This window comes from Enhydra lutris, unplaced genomic scaffold, assembly GCF_002288905.1.
Source record: "Enhydra lutris kenyoni isolate GAN:26980312 unplaced genomic scaffold, ASM228890v2 scaffoldscaffold85, whole genome shotgun sequence".
Classification (NCBI taxonomy): domain Eukaryota; kingdom Metazoa; phylum Chordata; class Mammalia; order Carnivora; family Mustelidae; genus Enhydra; species Enhydra lutris.
Genome location: NW_019154169.1, coordinates 83518 through 106396, shown reverse-complemented (window position 1 = coordinate 106396; position 22879 = coordinate 83518). Strand labels below are relative to the sequence as shown.

General features: G+C 53.5%; 1 protein-coding gene across 2 annotated transcripts; it reads left to right on the top strand.

Annotated features, from left to right (window-relative positions):
- The first annotated feature begins 1771 nt into the window (after positions 1-1771).
- On the top strand, positions 1772-6399 carry LOC111161545 (chromosome unknown C19orf12 homolog). 2 transcript variants are annotated; one of them, XM_022525280.1, is made up of 3 exons: positions 1792-1955; positions 5356-5485; positions 5541-5547. In XM_022525280.1, the coding sequence occupies exons 1-3, from the start codon at positions 1796-1798 to the stop codon at positions 5545-5547; spliced, it is 297 nt and encodes a 98-aa protein (XP_022380988.1). In that variant the 5' UTR covers positions 1792-1795. The 2 variants fall into 2 exon arrangements, with proteins under 2 accessions (XP_022380987.1, XP_022380988.1); XM_022525279.1 differs by having other exon boundaries at positions 1772-1955; positions 5356-6399.
- Positions 6400-22879: the final 16480 nt, after the last annotated feature.

Sequence of the window (22879 nt, the reverse complement as noted above, 5' to 3'; positions counted from 1 at the left end):
CCTTTTGCTGTTAACAATGCTATTTTATTATTGTGACCTTCGTGTGTGGGCAAGTCATGACCCTCACGTGGGCTCTCTTCCAGGGTGGAGGAGGCGGCATGGACTCTGTCTACAAGGGGTTGCAGTAGTGAGGAAAGGGGCAGGAAGCTCGGAGGTGTGCCGGCAGGTCCAGGACACATGGTGCCAGAGTGGGGGCAGGCACTCCTGACTTCTCCTCCAGTCCCTTGAGCACCCCTGCAGGGTCTGACCCTCCATTGCCTCTACACCCCACTTGGTCAAACAGACACTTTGTGGGGTGCTTGTTTGCACTTTCTGAACTTGAGAACTAAGTAGCCGATGTCAGGTGTCTGGGTCATGGTCTCTTAGAGTCTTACTGTCCAAAGTGGGGTGCGCTTGTGGAGAATCACTGATTCAGAACATGGCAGGGGCGAGAGCCCAGGACACTTCTTACCTCTCCTAGGACTGCAGAGAAATTCTGAACCCTGACTGTGGTGATCCAGCAGACCCACAAGCTTGTTCTAGGGGCTCAAAATTCTCTTCCAGGATTGAGAGGATGATTCTACATGAGTGGCTGGTTCTGGATTTTTGTTGGGTCAAAAGGAGAGGTAACCAAGAGTTCTTAAGCAACAGGGTCTGCTCCAAACTTTGCCAAGTTCCTTTAGGCACTGCTTGCATGAAAAGGGGAGTGAAGGAAAGGAAGTACCTTCCAGCCTTGGGTCCAGTTGAAGCCAAGAGGAGAAGCACCAGCCCATGGTCTCTTTGATTTTACTTCTGGGTCCTATCAGGTGTCCTGTCAGTGTTGTGGCTCTCTATTCCCCCTGACCCTGGGGCAGAGCCCACCCTGCCTTTGCCCTGTCTGCCTGCCAGTTTCCCACCAGTGTGGCCAACAGTTTCCTGACCACAAGAATTATTCTAAGGTCATTGTTCCAAAGGTCCATCTATCTGTCTATCCAAACACATGAAAACCTCTGGAATTCTTTGGTTTATTTTATTCTCTGGTTGTTCCATCTTACTGGTCGTCCTTAGGGCCGTCCTGTACCTGCCTTTACTATGCCCCACACAGAACTGGATGGGCTTTAGGAGTGGTTGCTTACAGAAAAGCCAGTGGTGTGTATCAGTAACAGAACATTCATTTAGAGCCATCAGGTCTCAGGGCCGCGTGTTCCAGACTCACAACAGGTACTTTGCATCCATTCCCCTCAGACCTTTCCAGAATCCAGCTTGTAGGTGGCTTATCTCCCTTTATAGTTGAGGAATCTGATGCTCAACTCAGGGTCACGGGGCAGGCAGGTGCTGGCACAGGCCAGGATGGTCACAGAGCCCAGTACTTTCCCCTTCTTGAGCTTGGCATGAGCTCCATTGCCCTGTCACATGACAGAGGACTTGAGGCTGGGATGTTCTGCCCTCTGCCAGGATCTGTGCACTGGGGCTGCCTGAGCCAGCAGGAAGGCCACAGGCACAAGAGAGGACACGCTTGCCTCACTTGTGATGAACAGATGCAGCTTGTGGCTGGGCCTGTACCATAATCTGTCATGAATGAGAAGTTACGCAGAGGGCAAGGAAGACCTCTCATGCATTCTGCGGGTTCTGTGTGCTTATTAACTAGTGGTTCCCCGACTTCCTCTGTGGCAAGGAACCCATTGCATTGCTGGGTGTGTCCGTTCCGCATACGGCAGAGTTCCTGTTCTCTGCATGAGGCCGTCCTCCAAACTCTAGCAAGAGTGACACTGGGTGCAAATACTCTGACGCTCGTTAAGAGTTTCCCTTTGAAATGCTTCCTTCGAGGCTCGCCAAGATGCCCATCGTGATGGAAGATGTCATGAAGCTGCTGTGCTCCATCTCTGGGGAGAGGAAAATGAAGGCGGCCGTCAAGCACTCTGGTACAGGCGCCCTGGTCACAGGGGCTGTGGCCTTCGTTGGTGGTCTGGTCGGAGGCCCACCTGGACTCGCTGTTGGTAAGTGTAAGCTTCCTGCAGGGGCAGCCAGCGTCAGGGGTGTTGTGAAAAAGGCCTTTGTTACCTCAGAGACCTCACAGAAGTCCCTGTCCTGTGGGAGATGTTTGTCGAGTTGAGGTTGCTTCTGTGACATGATCTTTATGGCCCTAATTCATCCCATTGAAAACATAGGCTTCTGAGTGTGATGGTCTCAGAAACGCAGGACATTCTTGCAAATGACATATGAGTCATGCAGACCTGGAGGGCGCCTCTTCCCTCAGGGTTGTGTCTGGACCTCTGAAGATATCAGGGTATCCTGGGTCCCTTGGATGGTCTCCTTCCCCTGTCACCATTACATGTCACTGCAGAAGGGAAGCAGGGAGGAAGCTGAGAGGTGCTGAGCACCTCCTAGGAGCAGATGCTGTCTGGCCATTTCACATGTGCTCATTCATGGAGACCACCCCATTCTGAAACCAACAGTCTAATGCAGCAAAAGCAGCAAACTCTCCTAGGATGGTCATCCCTGTCCCCGTTTTTGCCACCTGCTTCTACTTGAGAGCCAGTTTTTGGCTATGAGTGGAGGTTTGGCTGATTTTCCTATCATTTCTTGGAGCCAGGAAAGGTTGCTTCCTACGTTTTAGGAGTAGGAAGGATTCTGTTGTGGTCTTCCCCCTAGGCCAAGGTGGCATCAGAGAACGGGCTGCTGTGCGGTTCTGACGTGAGGAGGGGCTGGATTACACTTCCTGTGAGGTGCCTCAGATGGACCCTGCAGCACAGGGGAGCGACAAAGGCATGGTCTGCCGCATTGGGCTCAGCAGATACATCACTGAATGCCTGCTCTGTGCTGGGCAGCCTGTGCTGGGGACATGGGAGAGCTGACAGCACTGCCTGCAGTCCTCCCATGAACACAGGCTGGGAAGGTGACTGCCTGTCTGCCCAGGCTGGCTTCTGTTTCCAGCTCCCGGCATGGCTTCCTGCCCTGTTCTGCCTTTCTGTGGCAGGATTGGCGTTCAAAGACATTTCATGATCCAGAGCTCACACTGGGGAGTAAATCAGTGTGTGGGTGACCCCAGACCTTCCACCTGTACATTTCCCTTTCCCACCTGTGAACTAGGGAGTCGTGACTTCAGCTTCTCACCATCCAAGGAGCAGCCAGTGGGGGAGGAGACTTGGCCATGGCCTCCTTCCTCAGTGACATTCTTTGTCTCTGTCCCTGTCCCCCCATCTAATGTGCTCAGGGGAGAGCTTGATGGGATCATTTATCCTATAGCTGTTCCCAGATGCCATTGTGGGAGCACATATTTTCTTCGGATTCTGTCAGAGCTGGTAGAGAACAGGACGTCTGCCAGGAGAACCCGGGGATTTGCTCCTTGAAGCCACTAGTCGTGGGCGGAGCATCATTTTACCCAGAAAACCAAGGAATTTTCTCTTGTCCAAAGAGTTAGTAATTTGCTGGTCGATATTCCTGGCGACTTCTTGCATGAAGTGCTGCTCTAAATCAAATATTGACATTCTCATAAAGGTTTAGTGCAGATGATTGAAATGTTTGTCAGCTCTGAGCTCTTCATGGGTTGTCATGGCCTAAAGTTCAGTAAAACCTGTAAATGACTGGTTTCCCCTCCCCGAATCCTCCCTTTTTTTGGAGCAGAGGGGAAGGCTGACCAGGGGCAGCACTCAGTCTCCTGGGCCCGCTGCTGGCTCAGCCCCAGGGGAGCTGTGTGCCTCCAGATGCCTCCACACTTGGCTTCCTGAGAGGGTGCAGGTTTTACTGCCTGCTGGCACGGTCCAGCCCACAACTGGGTTCTCTCCGGCCTGGTCTGTATTCTCTCAGAAAAACCTCTAATTCTGCAACAGTAGTAGAATTACAGACACGTTGGTGAGACTGTGCAGAGAACACCCACATATCCCTCACCCAGTTCCCGTAACATTACCACCACGGTGCACTTATGAAAAGTAAGAAACCAACACTGGTGTGTCCCTACTAACTGGTCTCCAGACTTTCTTTGTACTTTGCCCGTTTTTGCATTACGATCTTTTCCTGTCCCAGAATCCAGCTCAAGGGATCACAGAGCATTTAATCCTCATGTCTCCTTACTCCATCTCCCCAGCTCTGTGACAGTTGCTTGGACTTTGCTGCATTCATGGCCTGGGTACTGGTGAGGAGTCCCGGGCATGTACTTGTAGAATGCCTCTCCGTTTGGGTTGGCCTGATGGTTGCTCATGCTTAGCCCGGGGTTGTGGACCTTGGGAAAGCATACCGCAGACAGCGGTGGAGCGCCTGTCTCATAGCACCATTTCGGGGACATGTGACACCCACAGCCTCCCTATGTCCACCTTGATCCACTGGTTAAGGTGGTGTTTGCCTGTTTATCCACTGTAGAGTCAGTGTCTCCCCTTTCCATGCTCTGCTCTTTCAGAGAGAGTCACCAAGTCCAGCTGGGCTGCATCTATTAATATCTGATGACCGATTTTTAATAATCATGAAACTTTTTCCAGGATACACATGTGGGATTCTGTGTGGTAGCAGTGGGCTGGCAAGGGGTAGCCCCCGCCCCTTAGACACGACCCCGTTCTTCATCACCCACAGGCTCACTCAGCCCTCTTCACTCCTCTCAGCTACCTGCCTGTCCCCGGAGGGCGCCTGAGTTTGAGACCCCTTCCTTAGCAGGGCGCCTTCCTTAGCAGACCTGCCCCCGCCTGATCAGATAGAAGTTTCCGTGGACATAAGGGCTGCAGCCTTGTGCATCTTATTCCCATAAGTCCTATAAGTCCCAACATTGTGCACCTGAAATTTGATCATAAATTTACCTTTAAAAATAACCGTTATGCCCTTTTGGGGTCACAGGAAGAGAAATAGTTGAGTGAGTTATATTCAGTAGTTATCATCATACAGCTCTCGAGGGCTGGCATGAAAAATAGTTGTTTCCCAGGGAAAGATCTCCTTCTGTGTCCCCAGGGTCCTTTAGCCACAGGATTTTATGGGAAATTTCCAGAGTTCAGGGGCAAAGAGCATATTATGGAGAAAACTCAGCCTCACCACTGAGATGATGCTCCTTGCAAATGCACTGGCTTCTCAGCTCTGTCCTTTAAGATGAGAGTTTCATGGGAAGCAGGAAACCTTGGGCCCTGGAGAAGATTTCAGTTCTCAGAGCTGTGCTGTGGGAGATGCTTTGTGCTGCGTCTGTGAGTGCACAACTTAGGGAAGGGCACGTTGGGTGTCAATTATCTGAGCCAAATGGACTGAGGACCCCAGAAACCCTTGCCCCCCACACCGTGGAGTGGAGCGGACACGAAGCTGAGCCTGTTCCCACCCGTGTGTGAATGTGCTCACTCGTCACGGCGGTGAACATGCTCCCAGCAAGGGTCTGAGGCCACCATTTATGAATAAGGACCAACTAACTGAACCTTCCTTGTTTTCTAGGGGGCGCTGTTGGGGGCCTCTTAGGTGCATGGATGACAAGTGGACGGTTCAAGCCGATTCCTCAGATCATAATGGAGCTGCCGCCCAGTGAGCAGCAAAAGCTCTTTAATGAAGCCTCCACCATCCTCAGGCACCTGGACTGGACAGACGCTGTGCAGCTGACCACACTGGTCATGGGCAGCGAGGCCCTGAAGCAGCAGCTGCTGGCCATGCTGGTCAACTACGTCACCAAGGAGCTCCGGGCCGAAGTTCAGTATGATGACTAGGTCGTTCCTCCTGGAAATGGGGGTCTCATTTAGATGATTCCTGGGCCTCCCAGGTGGGGACGGGGAGTTGGGGAAGCCCCACACCATCAGTGTATTACCTAAATGGAGTGAAACCTGCTGGAGAAGCTCCTATTCTGCCGTATCATGTTCTGGAAATTATTTATGAAAACACTGGATTTTGGGTCGTGTGCACTAATAATGCGTAGTGACACCCCTTTTGCTTGGAGGCTGGTGAAAAGTGAAGCCGTGCCTGCTGCAGACGTGGGTGACAGCTTCTTGAATCCACTGTCACTCATACGGGAGCACAGCAGGAGGCCTGTGTGTTCCGTCTCCTCACCTGTGACGATGAGCCCTGTCTGAAGCACCTGTTAACAGGACTGCTTCCTCCCCTGGGGCTCAGGGGCTTAGGGCCAAGAGCTGCCCCGTACCGGAATCATGTTTACCTCATGTGTCGCCTCCCTGACCAGTGGCTGAGTGGCCCCATGGAGGGGCAGTTGCCTGTGGAGCGAAGCCAAAAACATCCAGGCACCCAGCCCTTCTCTACCCAGCACACCTGGGCCCTCATCCTCCCAGGGGCTTCGACTCATCATTGGACAAGTCGTGGTAGTTCTTGAATTTTTCTTTTAAAATTAAGTACTTACAGCAAAGAAAATGACTCTTTCTGATGTGGTAGGATCTAAGCAATGTGTCCACCCCGAATTTCCCCTAATACTGTATTCCCTTGGCTTTCAGAACCCTAACTTGACTAGGTATCATCAAATTGCAATAAATGTTTTCTGAACAGGACTTTTCTCACATATTTTGTGTCAAAGCATCTCTCATACCCAGGGTCATACACGCAGCATACAAGGGAAGGTTCAGGATTTGTGGCTTTAAAGAATGACAGAAGCCCCACAAGACCAGTGCCTGAGACCAGCTTTCCTGCTTTGGCCCCTCTGTGCTTCCAGTGTGCGCACAGACTCCAGCTGCCCCAGGTCCCTAGGCCCCAGGGCAGGACAGCGACTTAGGGCTCTCTCTGATGGGAAGCAGCACAGGCCTCCCTGGAGTATGGAAGGGGGCACCCGCTGAGGAGAGTTGGTGTTCTGACACCTCTGTGTGTGTAGAGAAAACTTGAAGATGAATGAGAACGCACCTGATTAAGGCCAGGGAGGGACTTCGGCAGACATCAGGGCAGGACCTCTGAATTAGGACCGCCTGTCCCCTGGGTCTGGGAGCGTTGGGCCCAACACATGAGCAATGAATGGGTGAGGCTTTCCCCAACCCCCCATTCACCTTTCTTGAGACTCACAGACACAGGGTCCTACTTGGGAGGTCCTGTTCTGATGTCCACTTGAAGTCCTTCCCCTGGCCAGCCTGCCTTTATTCTTGGGAAAAACCCTGACCTAACTCCTCAGGAGTTCCGGGTCAGACGGAGCAGGCCTTGCTGAGTGAAGTCTTACTCACTACTACTCTGATAGTCTTTTGGAGAGATTCCTCCAAGTGAAAGTGCTGGATTAAAAAATATGCGATATTTGTTAAGGTTGTTATATTCAGTCAAAATTCATTCTGGACAGTGAGTGTCAATAACTTGCTCTCCTGACACAGGGTTTGGGGGTACACATCTCACTGTGTCCTCACCAAGAAATAGGATGATAGTGTCTTGAACCTTTATTGATTTGGTGGGTAAATCCCACCATCTTGGTTTGATTAGTTTTTCTTTGCTAGTGGGGGTGACGAGGCCGGGGTCGCCTGCTGGTGGCCATCTTCCCAGGTGGGGTTGAAGCCCTCTGGGCCCCCATGCCTGATTCCCGCAGAGGGTGAGGGGGCCCCGGCTTGAGCAGAGGGCTGGCCCCTGTGGCTGGCAGGGCAGTGTCTGTCTGGGCGGTGGCCGCAAGGTAGGCAGGAAACAGCAGGGGGCTGCCAGCAGGGCAAGGAGGCAGCTGAGGAGGAAGCCTTGGTGGGGGGACCCAGTAATTATAAAAAGAAACCATCTGTTCTGGGCCGGTTATTAACCTGCTTTGGGTGTTGACATGACAGCGACGAGCAAGATTTTTCACAGGCAGATGGTGTATTTTCATCTAGAATGAACTTTTTTATTTTTCTGTTTTTTGAGATGTCTAGCTTGGAAGTAAACATGACTGGGGTGTGTTGCAATGCAGGGCGGGGATGGGGGTAGGGCTCCAGGTTTGGAAGGAAGTGGTCCTCTCCTCATTAATTATTGCGAGGTGCCATCTAGTGGGCAAGTAGGGCATCCTCTCTCTTTTCCCTCCCTGCCTTCCTGGGTCCCCTGCCAGGCCAGCATGTGGCTCCATAAGGAGACCTTTTATGAGTTTCCCTGGGGAGGGGGCTGGAGTCTTCCTGAGGTTTTAATAAGCCATGAACGGAACATCAGCCACATCTCCTGCAAACTTTCTTGCAGATAAACCTGAATGTGTGTAATTCCGAACAATCAACATATGGCAACTAAGAAATACCAGGAATTTGTCTATATCACACAGGGAAAGGGGACTGTCTGATGCATTCTCAGTTTGTTGGAGGAGATAAATGACTATTAGCTGGAGGAGGCTTCTTGGACAATTGTGATAACAGTGGGTCAGAAGATGAAGCTGGGGTCTGGCCGGCTGACTTGCAGCCTGGGTGCAGCTGTGGGTTCCCCAAATGCCGGCAAGCAGAGGGAGCAGAAAAGGGTTTCTCTAGACTATCAAGATGGTGGCTGTTCCTTAAATTTGTGTAAATTTTAACGGAAGGACGTTACTCATTCTCATCTGCAATTAAGAAAATGCCAGGATAATATCCAGGCAGTGTCTGTTACGTAACAATCAATTGGTAAAAATAAAAACAAATGCTCAATCCCAGAACTGGCAAGGCTGGAGGAAGTCACCACACAGAGCACAGGCGCGCACCACGGGGTGCAGGCGCACACCGCCCGGGGCCGGAGAACGTACATGGTGATGCCTTCCGCTGGGAGGGTGACTTGAAGAAAAGAAGTCACAGGGACCATAAAACTGTATATACTTTCCAGCCAACACATTTCACTTCAGGGGAAACATTCCAATAAAATAATTCAAGTGGAAAGAAGATAGAGATAGTCATAGCACTGAGGTTTACGGCAGCAGGAGAGAAGGGAGCCAGCCCAGGGCTGAGCAACCGGGACAGAGTCAAGCTGTCTTTGTGCAGTATCATGGCCGATTTTAATAAGTAGTAAACGGGGATGGGTGTGTGAAGTTCAGTAACACTGCTCCGCACACATTATTGCCTTACAGCAGTCTCACACGAGCGTGCATGTGAGGCGGGAATAAAGAGAAAGACCAATTGTAACAGGTGCTGGGGACCTACTGGCTTCCCAGGCAATGAGACCATGGCTCAGAGGAAGCAGAGGCAGCCAAGAATCTCCAGGTTTGGCATCTTGTGCCTGGGGCGACTCCAGTGTTGGAAAATGGGTGTTACTTTCCTGTCCCTAAACCAAACAAGAACCAGCCTGGTCCCTAGCTCCCCGGGGCTGCCTCCCAGGGACTGTCCAAGGCCACCTGCACTGGGCTCCAGCTGTGTTCCCACAAGGCTGTGTCCTCACAAGCCTGCCCTAGGGGCCCTACCTCCTTGGAGACATGGCCCCTCTGTAAGACGCACTTGTAAGTCTCATCCCCGGGCGGCAGCACAGGCGCCCATGGACTGAGGCAGGAGGATCTGCCATGCTGGGGCCATTTTCAATGTGGGCTCCTCTCTCCAGTGTCTCTCCAACAGAATCTCATACAAGCCACAAATGTGAACCACATATGTAATTTTAGATTTTCTAGTAACCACATTTTTAAAACTAAGAAGAAACAGATGAAATTCATTTAATAATTTAACCCAATATCCCAACATATTATCATTTCAACATGTAATTGAAATAAATGATTATTGAGATCTTTTCCTTTTTAAAAATATTAAGTCTTTGGAACCTGGTGCGTATGTTTTGCACTTGCAGCACATCTCCATTCTGACTACCGACGTGTCAATCCACATGTGGCCTGTGGCTCGCATGTTAGGCCTCACAACTCTGTAAGATACATGATAGAAAGTGTAAAGATGAAAGATTCTTCACGTTGGTTGCCAGTGATGTGGACATCTCCCTGTAAGGGCTGGGTACCTCTTTCTGTCCCTTCTCTGTCGTGAAGTTCAGCATCTGGGCTTCTTGGGGGTCAAGAGCAGCTTGGATGGTGCTGTGGACTGAACTGTGTGCCCCAAATTAATGCGCTGAATGTGGGGTCTTTGGGAGGTGATGAGGGTCGATGAGGTCATGGTGGAGACCTCCAAGAAGGGATTAGAGCCCTTATGAGAAGAGATACCAGAGCCCTCACTCACTATCTCTCTGCCTTGTGAGGACACAGTGGGAGGACAGCTGTCTGCAAACAAGGGCTCCCATCAGAATCCAACCATACTGGCAACCTGTTCTGGGGCTCCCAGCCTCCAGACTGGGAAAAGTAAATGTCCATCGTTAAGTACAAGTCCACTATTAGTTAAGTAACCAGTCTTTGGTATTTGTTGTGGCAGCCCAAGCCCACGGAGACAGATGGGGTATTGGAGTTGAGGACTACTAGTGACTCCCTCCCCACCCTCTCTAACTAGATTTGGGGGCGATGGCATCATCTTCCTGCATTGAGAGGACAAGCTGGCCTCTGCATGGCTAAAGATCTCCTCCTTGGAATGACCCTGACCATCGTCAGGAGAGAGCTGATACCTGCAGCCACTAAGAACCAGCTTTCTCCTTACATCCCAGCACAGAGAGCCCTCAGGGGCTTTGGATCCCTCCCTCTCCCTCTGCACCTGTTTCAGTTCATCATCGCTAAGCTCAGAGGGGTGGCAATGTTGCTGGCAAGTATCCTGCATTTTCCCAGCCTATTTCCATTCCCACTAACCTCTTCCTCCAGCTCCCAACCCTCGTCCTCTGCTTCTCTGCAGTGCTGACCTGGTGCCTGTGTCACTACGGAAAGGAGAGAAAGTTCACTGCTGACATCAGTGCCCATCTCTTCTCCTGCTTCTGCACACTGACCTTGACCTTGACGATGCCAGCCCCTCCACTGGGCACCCCTCTCCCTCTGGAGGCTGCTGCTCCAGTCATTTTCCTCCTTCCCCTTCATCACCATTCCCAGATCGGTGCACGGTGTGGCCCAGCAGCACACACACCTGGGTCATTTCTCCCACAGTAAAAAACAAGAGGGGTGCCTGGGTGGCTCAGTCGGTTAAGCGGCTGCCTTCAGCTCAGGTCATGATCCCAGGGTTCTGGGATTGAGCCCCACATCGGGCTCCCTGCTCAGCAGAAAGCCTGCTTGTCCTTCTACCTCTGCCTGTCAAATAAATAAAGTCTTTAAACGAAAAAACAAGAAATATGTCAACAAGTTATCAGAATAATTCCACAGGGAGTAATTGTCTTTTCAACAGATAGTTCTGGGACAGGTGTATAACCACATGGAAAAAAGTGAAGTTGGACAATCCCCTATGTTATACCATACAAAAAATTAACTCAAAATAGATTGTTTCTTAGATGAAAACATGCAATAACTCTTTACGACCTTGTATGAAACAATGGTTTCCTAGATATGACACAAAAACACAAATGACCAAAAAGTTTGACAAATGGGACTACATCAAGATTAAAAACTTGTGCTTCACAACCGAGAAAGTGAAACACACACACACACACACACACACACACACACACACACACACACACGATGGGAGAAAAGAGTCATGTATCTGATAAGGGACTAGTATCTAGACTATATAAAGAACTCTCACAGTAAAGAGACACACAATCCAATTTAAAAACGGTCAAAGGATTTGCATAGATATTTCTCCAAAAATGATATTCAGATGGCCAATAAGCACACGAGAAGGTGCTCAACATCATAATCATCAAAACCACAGTGTGGTGCTGCTTCTCCCCCACACTGATGGCTAAATACAAAGGAAAGTGATAAGTGTTGGTGAGGCTGGGAAGAAATTAGAACTTTTATATGTTGTTGGTGGGTACGTAAAATGGTGAAGTCACTTTGCAAAACAATTCAGCAGTTCCTCAAAATATTAAACATAGAGTTACCATATGCCCCAGCAAGTCCAGTCCTAGGTGCATGCTCCAGAGAACTGAAAACGTGTCTGCACAAAACCTTGTATATGAACATCCATTAGCAGCATTTTTTGTAACAGCTAAAAGGTGTTCACAATCTAGGTGCCCGTCGCCTGAAGAATGGATAAACAGGATGTGGTTTATACACTATATATAATATACAACTGGATATTATTCAGAAATAAAAAGGAATTACATATGGATATATGGTACAACATGGACAAACTTGGAGAGATGCTAAGTGGAAGAAGCCAGTCACAAAAGACCACACAGTAAAGGACTGCACTTGTATGAAATGTCAGAATAGGCAAATCCATAGAGACTGAGGCAGATGGGTGGTAGTCAGGGGCTAGGGGAGGGGAGAATGGGCAGTGAACTCTCATGGATGTGGGGTTTCTCTCTGGGGTGGTGAAAATCCCCTGGAATTAGAGAGTGGGATGGGTGCGCAATTGTGCAAATACACTAGCAATCACAGAACTGCAAACTTTAAAGGGTGGGTGGATTTTATGGGATGTGAATTATATCCCAGTAAAGTTGTTTAAAAAGCGACTTTTCCATCTCTAGCCACTGCTCCATTTCTCTCTCGTCCTTTGCAGTGAAATTCCTCAAATGACTTCACCAGTTTGGCTCCTGTTCTCTGGGTGCTTTCCGGTAGTCCCTTCTGCTTCCACCACCCCACTAAATAGTCTCTGATCATGGTGGCCACCTTGTAGGCGACCCTGCCCATGAAATCTGTGTTACTGAACACAGGTGGTTCTCAGTCCTCCTGCCCCCTGACCGCCCCCTAGGCAGCATCTGGCAGGCTGCTCCCTTATGCCCACCTCTGCTACACTGTCCCAGCCCTCCTCCTCCCAGCCCAACCCCTGGCCGGCTGCTCCTCCTTCACCTCTGCTTCCTCCATGTCCATTCTCTCCCATGGGGCTCTAGTGCCTCAGCCCAGGTTCCCCCTGGCTCTAGTCCCTCCTGTACAATCACCCACTCGGTCTCCAACTTTACACTTGGAAACAGCTCCTGCTACCCACAGTCCCCACAACAAACCAGGCCCTGCTTCATCTCCCTGTTCTCTCAGTCATCTCTGGCTGGTCTCCTTCTCTCTAGCTTTGCAAGCCACACTGGTCCCTCCCAGCTCCATCACCAGGCTGGGGACATTCCCTCTCCAGGGCATTTGCACTTGTGGCTTCCTCTGTCTTGGACGTTCTTCTCCCAGATATCTGCCTCATTTCCTTCAGGTCTTGACTCAAGTTCACATTTTCAGTGACAACTTGCCTGGCCACTCGATCTGAGATTGTAGCCACCCAGCCTCCACTGTCCCCCTCTCTGCATTGTTGTTATCTATAGACTCAGTCCTCGTAACGTACTCCATTATATATTTATTCCCGCCCACCTCCACGGAGAGGACCTACATCAAGAAGAAAAGTGTTGAGATCACCTTTTCAGAAAGCAAATGGCACATCGAGGGAGCAGAGCTAACGAGGGGCAGGCAAGAGCATTTCCACAGTGCGCCCCTCTGGATTGGACAGCTAACTCATGCTGGGAAAGACCCCACAGACGTGAAAGCGTATACCACCCATTCAGTTGTGTTTGTGGTCTGTCTTTCTTCACTAGTGCGAGCTCCATGAGGGGAGGGATTTTTGTCTGTTCGCTTCACAGCTGTGGTACCAGTGCTGTAGGTGCTCAGTAAACTCTCGGGGAAGGAGGGAAGAAAATAAGGTGGCAGGCAGGTTTTCTCGGATTTCGTCATCCATCTCACCTGCATGCGGGGTGGGCCGAACACCTGCACCACCTCAGTCCCTGCCTCTCTCCGTGCTGGAGGAAAGGCTGCCTCCTGCCAGCCCGGTGAGGGGAGCTCTGAAGTCAGGCTGGTGTCTGAGCCCTTGTTCCAAGCGACCCTCCAGAGTCACTGCAGTGAGAGCGCCCCTCAGTGCCCGGTGCTGCTGAGGACGGGGAAGCACCTGCAGCCTCCTTGGCTGAGGGGGTGCAACCTGGTCTAACTCCGCAGGGAGCTCTCGGGCAGCATCTGCTAAAGCCACATGTACCTGTGTCCCATGGGCCCAGCAGTACCAGCCCTGTCATGCACCTGACGGAAGGGAGAGCTTCGTCCACCAAAGACATCCCTGGGAATGGTCACAGCAGCTTTATCCATGCCAAACCCCAGCTGGAAACAACGCAAATGCATGTCCCCGGGAGAGCGGACACACAGTTGTGCAGGGCTCACTCAACAGAATATTCCACCACTGGAAAAACACCAAGTACAGATGCTCACGCCAACATGGGGGGGGTCTTACACATGGATTTGAACAAAGAAATCTGAACCAAAAGAATTCATACGTTATATTCTATTTATACGAAGTTAAAAACAACAACAACAACAACAAGGGAAAACTTCAGTGAACACTGGTCACCCTTGGAGGCAGGAGCCCTGGGGAGCGCCCAAGGGAGCCATCTCTCCAGAGGCGGTGCCGTGCGTGCCCGTATGTGTGTGTGTGTGTGAAGTCTCACTGAGCTGAAGTTTCACTAACTTCAGATTTGCGCACTTTACTAGATGTAGGTTAGAACTTGATTAAAAAAAAACCCTCAAAGTCCCAGGGGGTGCTCCAGATGGCTGACTGCCCCCACTTATGAACTATGTGTCCCCCATGCTAATTTCCTCTTCATACTGCTCTGAAGACTTACTGATTCTCCTAACTGCTTACTCCTTGACTTTGGAGAGCAGATCAATGTGCAAAGACCTTGGACGGAACTGTAGAGGACCTGGGTACTCCCAGGAAGCCCCTCCTTGCAGAGCTCAGCGTTTCTGCGTCATTGTTGTCCTAACTTGACAAGGACTGGACGGGCTTTGTTTCCCCAAATCAGGTTTGCATCTGAATTATGTTTGTTCCTCAGAGTTTTGACTCATGTGATAATCAGCTTGTGCCTGAGTGAGATGTCGCATTGTTCCTGACTTGAATAAAAGAAACAATCACTGTGTCCATTGTGCTTTTGAATGCTCTGTTTTCATATCTTGGAGCTGTTCATCATTGGGTGGGTTTCTCCCTAATTGAATTGAATTCTGCACAGTGTCTTTGCGACAGCCTCATTCTGGGATGAATGTGGGGCCCCTGAGCCCTTTCCTGAGACCCTCAGGAGAGCCCCTGTGGCCCCCTGCCACGTGATTCAGGACCGCTTTCTCTGCACAGGTGAGAGAAGTGGACATGGACCCTCACAGCTCTTGGTACCTCCGCTCAGTCCTACCACCTGTGCTGGTTGTTCTGACCTGGATCCTGGCTCTTTTCCAAAGCCAGGATATGGACGGCTCAGTGGCACTGAAGCCAGTGGCCAAAGCAAGGAAGAAGCTCCCCCAGGGCTGTGGGAGGAACAGTCCTGTGCTTGCCTTTATTCCCAGTCACAACGCTCTGACACCGCATGTTGGGGGTTCCCCACACCAAGCGGTTCTCTACAACGCCAGCTCGGTGTCCTACAGTTCATTTGGTTCTGACGCTCTCTCCCCGACATCAGCGCAGATGCCACAGACCAGACTGCCCTTTCTTTGGATGGCAATCACAAGTCCTGGGGTGTCACCTGTCCTTCTCACTGACCGTGATCCCCTCCTTGGGTTTGACGATTTGCTAAAAGAACTCACAGCACTCAGTGAAATACGTTGACTGCTTTATCATGAAGGACAGGATAAAGGCAACAGAAACTTTTGGGAGTTTTTATGGAAACTTCATCATGACTGATCATTAGCTCAGTTTCTGGTACCCCTCCCTTTCTGGGAGAATGAAGGGTGGGACTGAAAGTTCCAAACTTTTAATTACAGCTTCGTCTTTCTGGTGCCCATAAGTTCTGCCTCATTAGGACACCAGGCACTCCTGCCACCCGGGAAATTCCAAGGTATTTGAAAGCTCTGTGCCAGGATTTGAGAATAGAGACCAATCCTTTTTTTTTTTTTTTTTTTTTGTATTATTTTGCACCAGGGAATACTAGGGTGAGAGCACCCGAAGAAGAAACATACACAGGTGAGCCACGGGTGTCCACCACCCCAGGAACCCCCTCCAGCAGCAAGGGGCAAGGAGTTGGGGGCTGGCCTGTGTTTCAAGGTGAGGACATGAGCACAGAACAGAAGGGCGTGGGGAGCTTCGGCCTGTCCTGGCCGTGATGACTATATCCCGGCCCTCAGCCAGACTCCCTCTCCTTGGGTGCCTCTGCCTTGACTCTACTCTCTTAGGCCAGCTCTAGGTCAAGCCTGGGGGAAAGCAATTAGCCAGGGGCTAGGTTGGCCCAAGGCTGAGAGGGTTCCTCTACGTTCTGGGTGGGAGTGGGGAATCCAGGAGGCTTCGTTGGGATACAAAGGAAGGCATTTTGGCATTTTAAGAATGCTGGCTATGTGCAACTGCATGAAGTTTCCTTTTGTACGCACAAAGGAAAACGTGTGTGTGTGTGTGTGTGTGTGTGTGTGTGTGCAGTTCCAGAATCCTGGGAGCCTGGGTTCCCACCCCGGGGTGTCGCTGTAGGCAGCTAGGGGTCACGTGAAGTCCCACTATGCAGAGAAACAGCGGCATGGATGACTGGCTCCAGGCACCCAACTCTACCCACCCGCCCCCCGCCTCCCACCCCCCACCGGCCCCGCTCCAGCTTGGGAGCTACTGTGAGCAGAACTGTTCTTCAGAAAGCCTGTTCTTTGGGGTCAGAACATCTGGCAGGACCCCTAAAGTGACACTCCAGGGATTGAAATTTCCCCTTGTTTTTGCCCAGAAATGTCTGGCTTGGTCTGCCCCCCACCAACCCCTTTCTCTCCCTCCCTGCCCGCCCGCCTGCTGCCTTTCTGTTTTCAACATTGGAACATTCCAGTCAGAGCTGGGCTCTGTGGTGGTGAGGGGAGCCAGCAGGAGACAGGACTCTGGGAGGACACGGGGCAAGACTGGCCACAGCCTCTCCGCTGGCACTGATTCGTGAGTGTCAAGGGCGCCCTTGCCCTGGGGGCCTCAGCTTCCCAGCCCAAAGAGCGAAGGAAATGGGGAAGAGCCCCCGGAGAGCCCCCGGGTGTTCACTCTCCCTTCCCAAGTGGGAGCCCCTGTCCTCACTCTTGATTCCTCCCTTCTAGACTGCTCCAAAAGCTAGCCTGAGGCTGTAACATGGGGAGTCTGGGAGGGGCGGGAGGGGTGTGTGCGCGCCTGTGTACAGGGCTCGCTGTCCATTGGGATAAGGACTCTACCTCGCAGGGCCTGACTCAGGCCCACCTTTGCAGTCTTGCCTAAGCCACTTCCTCCAGGGCCCTACGGAAGCTCCTTCTGGCTCCCCCAGTGCTCCACAGGCTCCCCCAGTTCGGTGTGGATTACCTAGAAAGGCACAGGAGGGCAGGGAACAGGCAAGGAAGTGTTGGAGACCCTCCCAATATCAGGCTTAAGGACCTGGGTGCAGGCACTGATGGAGGCAGCACTAGCTGGTTAGGGGACAGTGACGGGGTCAGTTTGGACACAGGAGTTGTGAGGTCCCCGTGACCCCAGCATCTTGCAGACCTTCCCCAGAACCTAGGGGAAGTCCCAAAGCCACCTTCTAAAAATGGCATCTGTGGAACCCAGCTGAGAGTTGTGGGGGCTGCAGGTGAACAACGAAGAGGGGCCCCCTGCCCTCAAGCAGCCCAGACTGGAAGGCGCACTCCGGCACCTCACGCAAGATGGGGGGTGGGAGCCACAGCTGGGGCTACGGGTGCTCTGGGAGCACAGATGGGAGAGCCATGCTGCCCTGAGGCAACCAGGAAGGCTGTCGAGGGGAGGTGGCCGCAGCGCCGGGGCTTACCGGGGGCACAACGTTCATGCACAAAAGCAGATGAACTTCCAGAGTCAGCAAGTAGCCCAGAGAAGACCAGGGTGTGCTCCTGTTGGGCTTGGTGAGGCAGAATCCCTCCTCCGGCCCACAGCCCTCGCCCCAAGTTCTGTCCTCCGGGCACAGGTATCCACAGAGTCTGCTCAGGGCTAAGGCTGAGCGAGCACGTGGAGGGTGTGTGGGCCCCTTCACAGATGGAGCCTGGGTGCAGAGAGGCAGGGAGACCGCTGGCAAGCATTGAGGAGGGAGGCTTCGGGCAGCCCAGAGTCTGCTGGCGCCAGATGTACCAAGCCTCTGACTTGGAGGCAGCCTCTCCCCTGCCCACAGGCCTCGGGAGGGCTACTTCCTGAAGGCCTGGGTCGGAGGCAGGCCAGCGGAAGTGGCCGCCTTGGTTTGTGAGTGGCCTGAGAGCCCCAGGATCCTGTCTGAGAACTGGGTCAGCCCTGCAGTCACTCCCCACCTGCCTGGTAGCCGCACCCGGCAGGGGCCCTGACTTCCCCTGTAGCCCCTTTCTGGCTGAGTCCCCAAGAATAGGCTGCGGCCAGGGGTGCCTGGGTGGCTCAGTGGGTTAAAGCCTCTGCCTTTGGCTCAGGTCATGATCCCAGGGTCCTGGGATGGAGCCCGGCATCTGGCTCTCTGCTCAGCAGGGAGCCTGCTTCCCTTCCTCTCTCCACCTGCCTCTCTGCCTACTTGTGATCTATCTGTCAAATAAATAAATAAAATCTTAAAAAAAAAAAAAAAAAAAAAAAAGAACAGGCTGCGGCCAGGCAGAAGCAGCCCCTTTCTGGCTGAGTCTCCAAGAAGAGGCTGGGACTGGGCAGAAGCTGGGCCAGCTGACATCCCCTGAGGCCAACCAGGAGGCTGTCCCCCTGCAAACAGGTCTGACCTCACGTCTCCAGGAAGTTCTGCCTGGGAGGGGGTGGATAGGCGCTTCCTGTCCCTGCTGACAGGGCAGCAGTCAGTGTCTGGGGGAAGGGGAGGTGTCCTTACCCTCCAGAAAGAGGCCAGGCCCACCAGTTCTCATCCAGCACCTTGACCAGAGGCTCCAAATATGAGGCTCATTGGCCATTTCATTAGCATCCCTTCCGCCCAAAGGCCCCCAACCTCATTTCTTACTTGATTCATTTCTTCAATCCACAAATGTTCAGTGCCAAGGACAGGAGGGGACAGTGAACAAAAGACCCAGCATCCCAGTCCTGGGGGAGACCACTGTCCTCTCTGATAAAGTCGTGCCTTCCCGGGGCTCAGCCAAACATCACCTTCTCCAGGAAGCCCTCCCTGATCACACAACTATCCCTCTGGCCACTGGCTTTATCTATCTGTCTCTTAGGACTCGGGCCGCATCCCCCTCAGGACGGCCTTGTGTAATCTGGCTCTGCCTTCCTGAGACCAGTGGCCAGATGGGTCTCAGTAAGAGGCAGCCACTGTCACCATCAGCATCCATGCCGCCCACCTTCCATCATCACCAACGAGGGATAAGGTTCCTCCAGTCCTGCCAACCCCTTGCCTGGCTCCCTGCCTCTGGCAGACGGTGTGCAGTTGTGAGCAGCTCCCATGCAGGCGAACCCTATTTAAGAAAACTCGACATTGGAAAATCCCAAGTCACAACTCCCAGGCAGGGGTCCCTGGCTTGCTGCCCGCAGAGGCCTCCCTCAGTATCCGAGTCCCACAGGACCGCTGCAGCCCTGCCCAGGGGAAGGTCAAACTCTAAAGAGAAGCCTGCCTGTCAGTTGGTTCCCCAATGCCCTGAGGTCACCGCTGAGATTTCACTTTCCACCTGGAGCGACTTCGGTCAGGGCTGATGCCACAGGGGCGCTTCAGGCAAGGCGGAGGTGGTGGGGGCTTCGGTGCCCCGCAAATGCATGGGCCTGGTCCTCGGACCCTCCACTGGCCTGTGTCCACTTCCCAGGAGGAGGGTCAGGGCGGGCCTCTCCCAGGGCTTAAGGATCCACCTCTGGCAGGAACACGGAGTCCCTGCACAGCTGGGAGGAAGGAATCCTGGGCTGTGGAAGGGAGCACTTGGCTGGCAGGACAGTGGGTTCCCTGTTCTCGCCAGGCCTAGTAAGCAAAGCCCCAGGAGACAGCGAGGGCTGGGATGTCGGCCCAGCAGATCCAGCCCTGCGGCCAGACATCAAGCTTCATTCCGGGAAGAGGGAACATCACAAAAGGCAGAGGCACTGATTCAGCCTGAGAACTCCTGACCTCCTCCATGCGCAGGGGTGGCCTCTTGGCCAAGGGCAGGGGTCAGCTGCGTGGCCTCGACTAGGGGCAGCTCCAGTGCCTCGTAGGACCACACCTGCTGGGGAGGTAGGTGAGAGAAAGCAGAATCCCCCAGCAGCCTGGAGGGCAGCCAGCCCCTTCTCGGAACAGCCTGGGGGGCAGGTGTAGGCAGGGCCTGGCCTGACCTGTGACCCAAGCCAGGATGACGAGCCTGTCTCTGAAGGGGTACCAGACCTAAAGGAGTCAGAGTTGGGGTCTCCTGGGGCAGCACCTTCCCTTCTCGGGCCCACATCTTCTTTTCTGGGAGGTCCTGCTTCCTCCTAACATACTCCCCTCTGGGCTTCAGTGGTGAGCATCGACCTCTCACACTGGCCCAGGTCAAATGTTCAGCCGTGGCATTTACCTTGCTTCCTGGTGCACCCTCTGCTGTAATCCAGAACATGGGAGGGACCAGGCCTTTAGGAGGAGATGGTGACAGCCCAGGCTTGCCGTCCACCACCCACCACTGCAGGCAGATGTGGCCTCAGCAGAGCCTGGTTCCCCTCTCAGGGATCCTGGGAGTCTGGGGTGGCTGTCCAGATGCTCTCTCTGCCTCAGCCACCTGCACACAGCTGTCAGGCAAGCTCTGGAAAGCAAAGAGCAGATTTGCTGCCTTATGGAAGGTTCCAGTGGCTCCCGGCTTATCGGAGCTGGCCCCACCTGCTGTGTGGCCTCAGTGCAGCCATGCTGCTCTGGAACAGCTCCTCTCCTCAGGGCCTTTGCACTTGCCATTCCCTCCTTCTGGAATGCCACCTCCCCAGGTGGCACTGCTCACTCCTTCTCACAATTTGGAGGGAGATTACCTCTGTGGGGTGCTTCTGTCCACCTGCCCACCACATCATGCCTCAGTCCCTGTCCCCATCACAGCATACACGGGGACTGACACCACCTGCTCCTGTTAGCTGTCTCCTCGGCCAGAGGAGAAACCTTAAGAGTGGGGATCTTGTGTGTCTCACCCACAGCTTGTTCCCAGCACCTGGCATGGCCCAGAGGCCTCCCCCAAAGCTTGTTGGCCACTCAAGCCCTTGAATCCTTGCAGGCCCTAATAGGTGGGGGCTACTAGGGAAGCAGGGGTAAGGGCCCTGGGCTGAGGGCCGAGCCAGCAGCTGCCCAGCCCTGGTGAGGAGGGCATGTCTCTTGGCCACCTGTCCTGCACGCCTAGGGTCTTGTCTGTGCCCTGTGGCAGGTCCCTGTAGAGAAGGCTGGTGGCACACAGCTGTAGGCAGTCCTCCTTCCTCTTCACAGGAATGCTGCCTGGTGCTTCTACTCCCCCTTTACCTGGCAAGAGAGGCTCAAGGAGAGTGGGGCTGTGACCAGGAAGCCAGTGGCTGGAGCTGGGCACCTACCCTGGGGTGAAGGGATGGGGCTGCCAGGCCTAGCTGTGAGAGGGTATGGGATCTGTCTTCAGGAAGTTGCCCCTTATCCCGTCACCTGTCCTGCCCTGAGCCCTTTGGCCGGGTGGAACCGGCCTGGACCTGTTTGTGCAGCTCAGGGAGGCCAAGGGCTTGAAAACCAGCAAGTTGTTCTTGGACACACCTCTGACTCTCCCCCGCCTGCTCCTTCTGCCCATGCAAGAAGGCCACAGGCAGGCCCAAGTGCTGGCACTTTACCGCTTCTACCCTCCCTCACAGGGGTGGCTCCCCGTCCACAACCGGCTGGGAGCCAGCAACCCGCTGAGTCAGACTTGGTGCTCTAGCCAGACCCTCAGGTTCTGTCCACACAGGAGGACTTGAGAACTAGCCAGAGGGGGATTCTTCCCCCGGGGCCTGGAGCCCTTACGAAGGGGTTTTAGGCACGGGGCCATGTGGGCTGGGAGAGGCTTTCCTGGTCCCAGAGTCACTACTGCTAGCTGACAGTGACTTCCCCCTCCGCAGCGGGCTCTGGCCAAGTTCAGCCAGGCAACAGGGAGATGAGAGAAGGAGCAAATCAGGAGACTGTATCGCCAGCTGCGGGCCAGGCCTCAGGAGGCTGGCATTGAAGCTCCAGCCTTGACACACTCACTCTGAGCAAGGCCAGTCACTGCACGGGGGGGCTTCCCCAGTCAGCCGCACCCTCCCCAGGGGCAGGCCAGGCAGGAGGCCGCCTGGGACAGCTTTACGCCAGGAAGGCCCAGGCAGAGCTGGACGAGTGGCTCTGGGTTTGTGCTCTATCCCTCTGTTCAGATGACTCACACCTAGGGGACAGGGCTCCAGGCACTGGGCCATGGGCAGAGCACCCAGAGTGATGGGGCCATGTTCTCAGGAAGCAGCCCAGGTGTGGCCCGAATGTCCCACCCCACTGTGCTGCCAGTGTTCCCAGGACACCATGGGGGACAGTTGTGGACATCTGCCACCTCGCATGGTTTCAGCCCCTGATGAGCCGTGTCTGAAGCAAGACACTCCTGAACTTTTTGACCACACGAGTGAATAAACGTTCTTTTTATTGTTAAGTCAGTCTGGGTGGGGTTTCTGTCACTGGCAGTGAAGGGTTCTAACAGAAAACACAGCTTTCCTCAGCCATAGAGAGACGAGGGCTGGAGTGAGGGGCATCAGACACCTGGACACCTGGAGAGAAGGGAGATGGGGCCAGAGGCCCGGGCACATGCCTGGGACCCCCGGGGAGCCAGGCGGCAGTCCCACGCCTGGTGGGCACCCACAGCATGGCAGTCTGTCTGGCTCAAGGTGAGCCCGCATGCCTGGCCGGAGAAGGCCCAGCTAGCCAGGCAAGGTGCGTGGGCAGACCTTGTTTCCAGCCCTCCCAGTCTTCCCTGGGGGTGTGCTTTTCTGGGGGGCAGGTGCTGGGGTGCATGGCCTCAGGGGACCTCATTCCAGTCCTATCTTCCCTCTGGTCCTCTGAAAGGTGCCTCTGGTTGTCTAGCTCAAGGGATCATCTGGGACTACAGCTCCTAGGGCTGAGAAAAGGCACTATTTGTTCCTAAGAGGCCAAAGTGTTTTGGGTTTGCTAGGTGGACAGAGAATTACCTGAAGTGGAAAAGAAGGATGCCAACGTCCAGCACAAAGGCACTAGGATCCAGAGAGAAAGAGCCATTCCCACTGCACCTGCCACCTGTGGGGGCAGGGTCCTGGGGGACGGGGCGGGGGGGGGGGGCAGCCTGGGAACTCTGCCCTCGCCT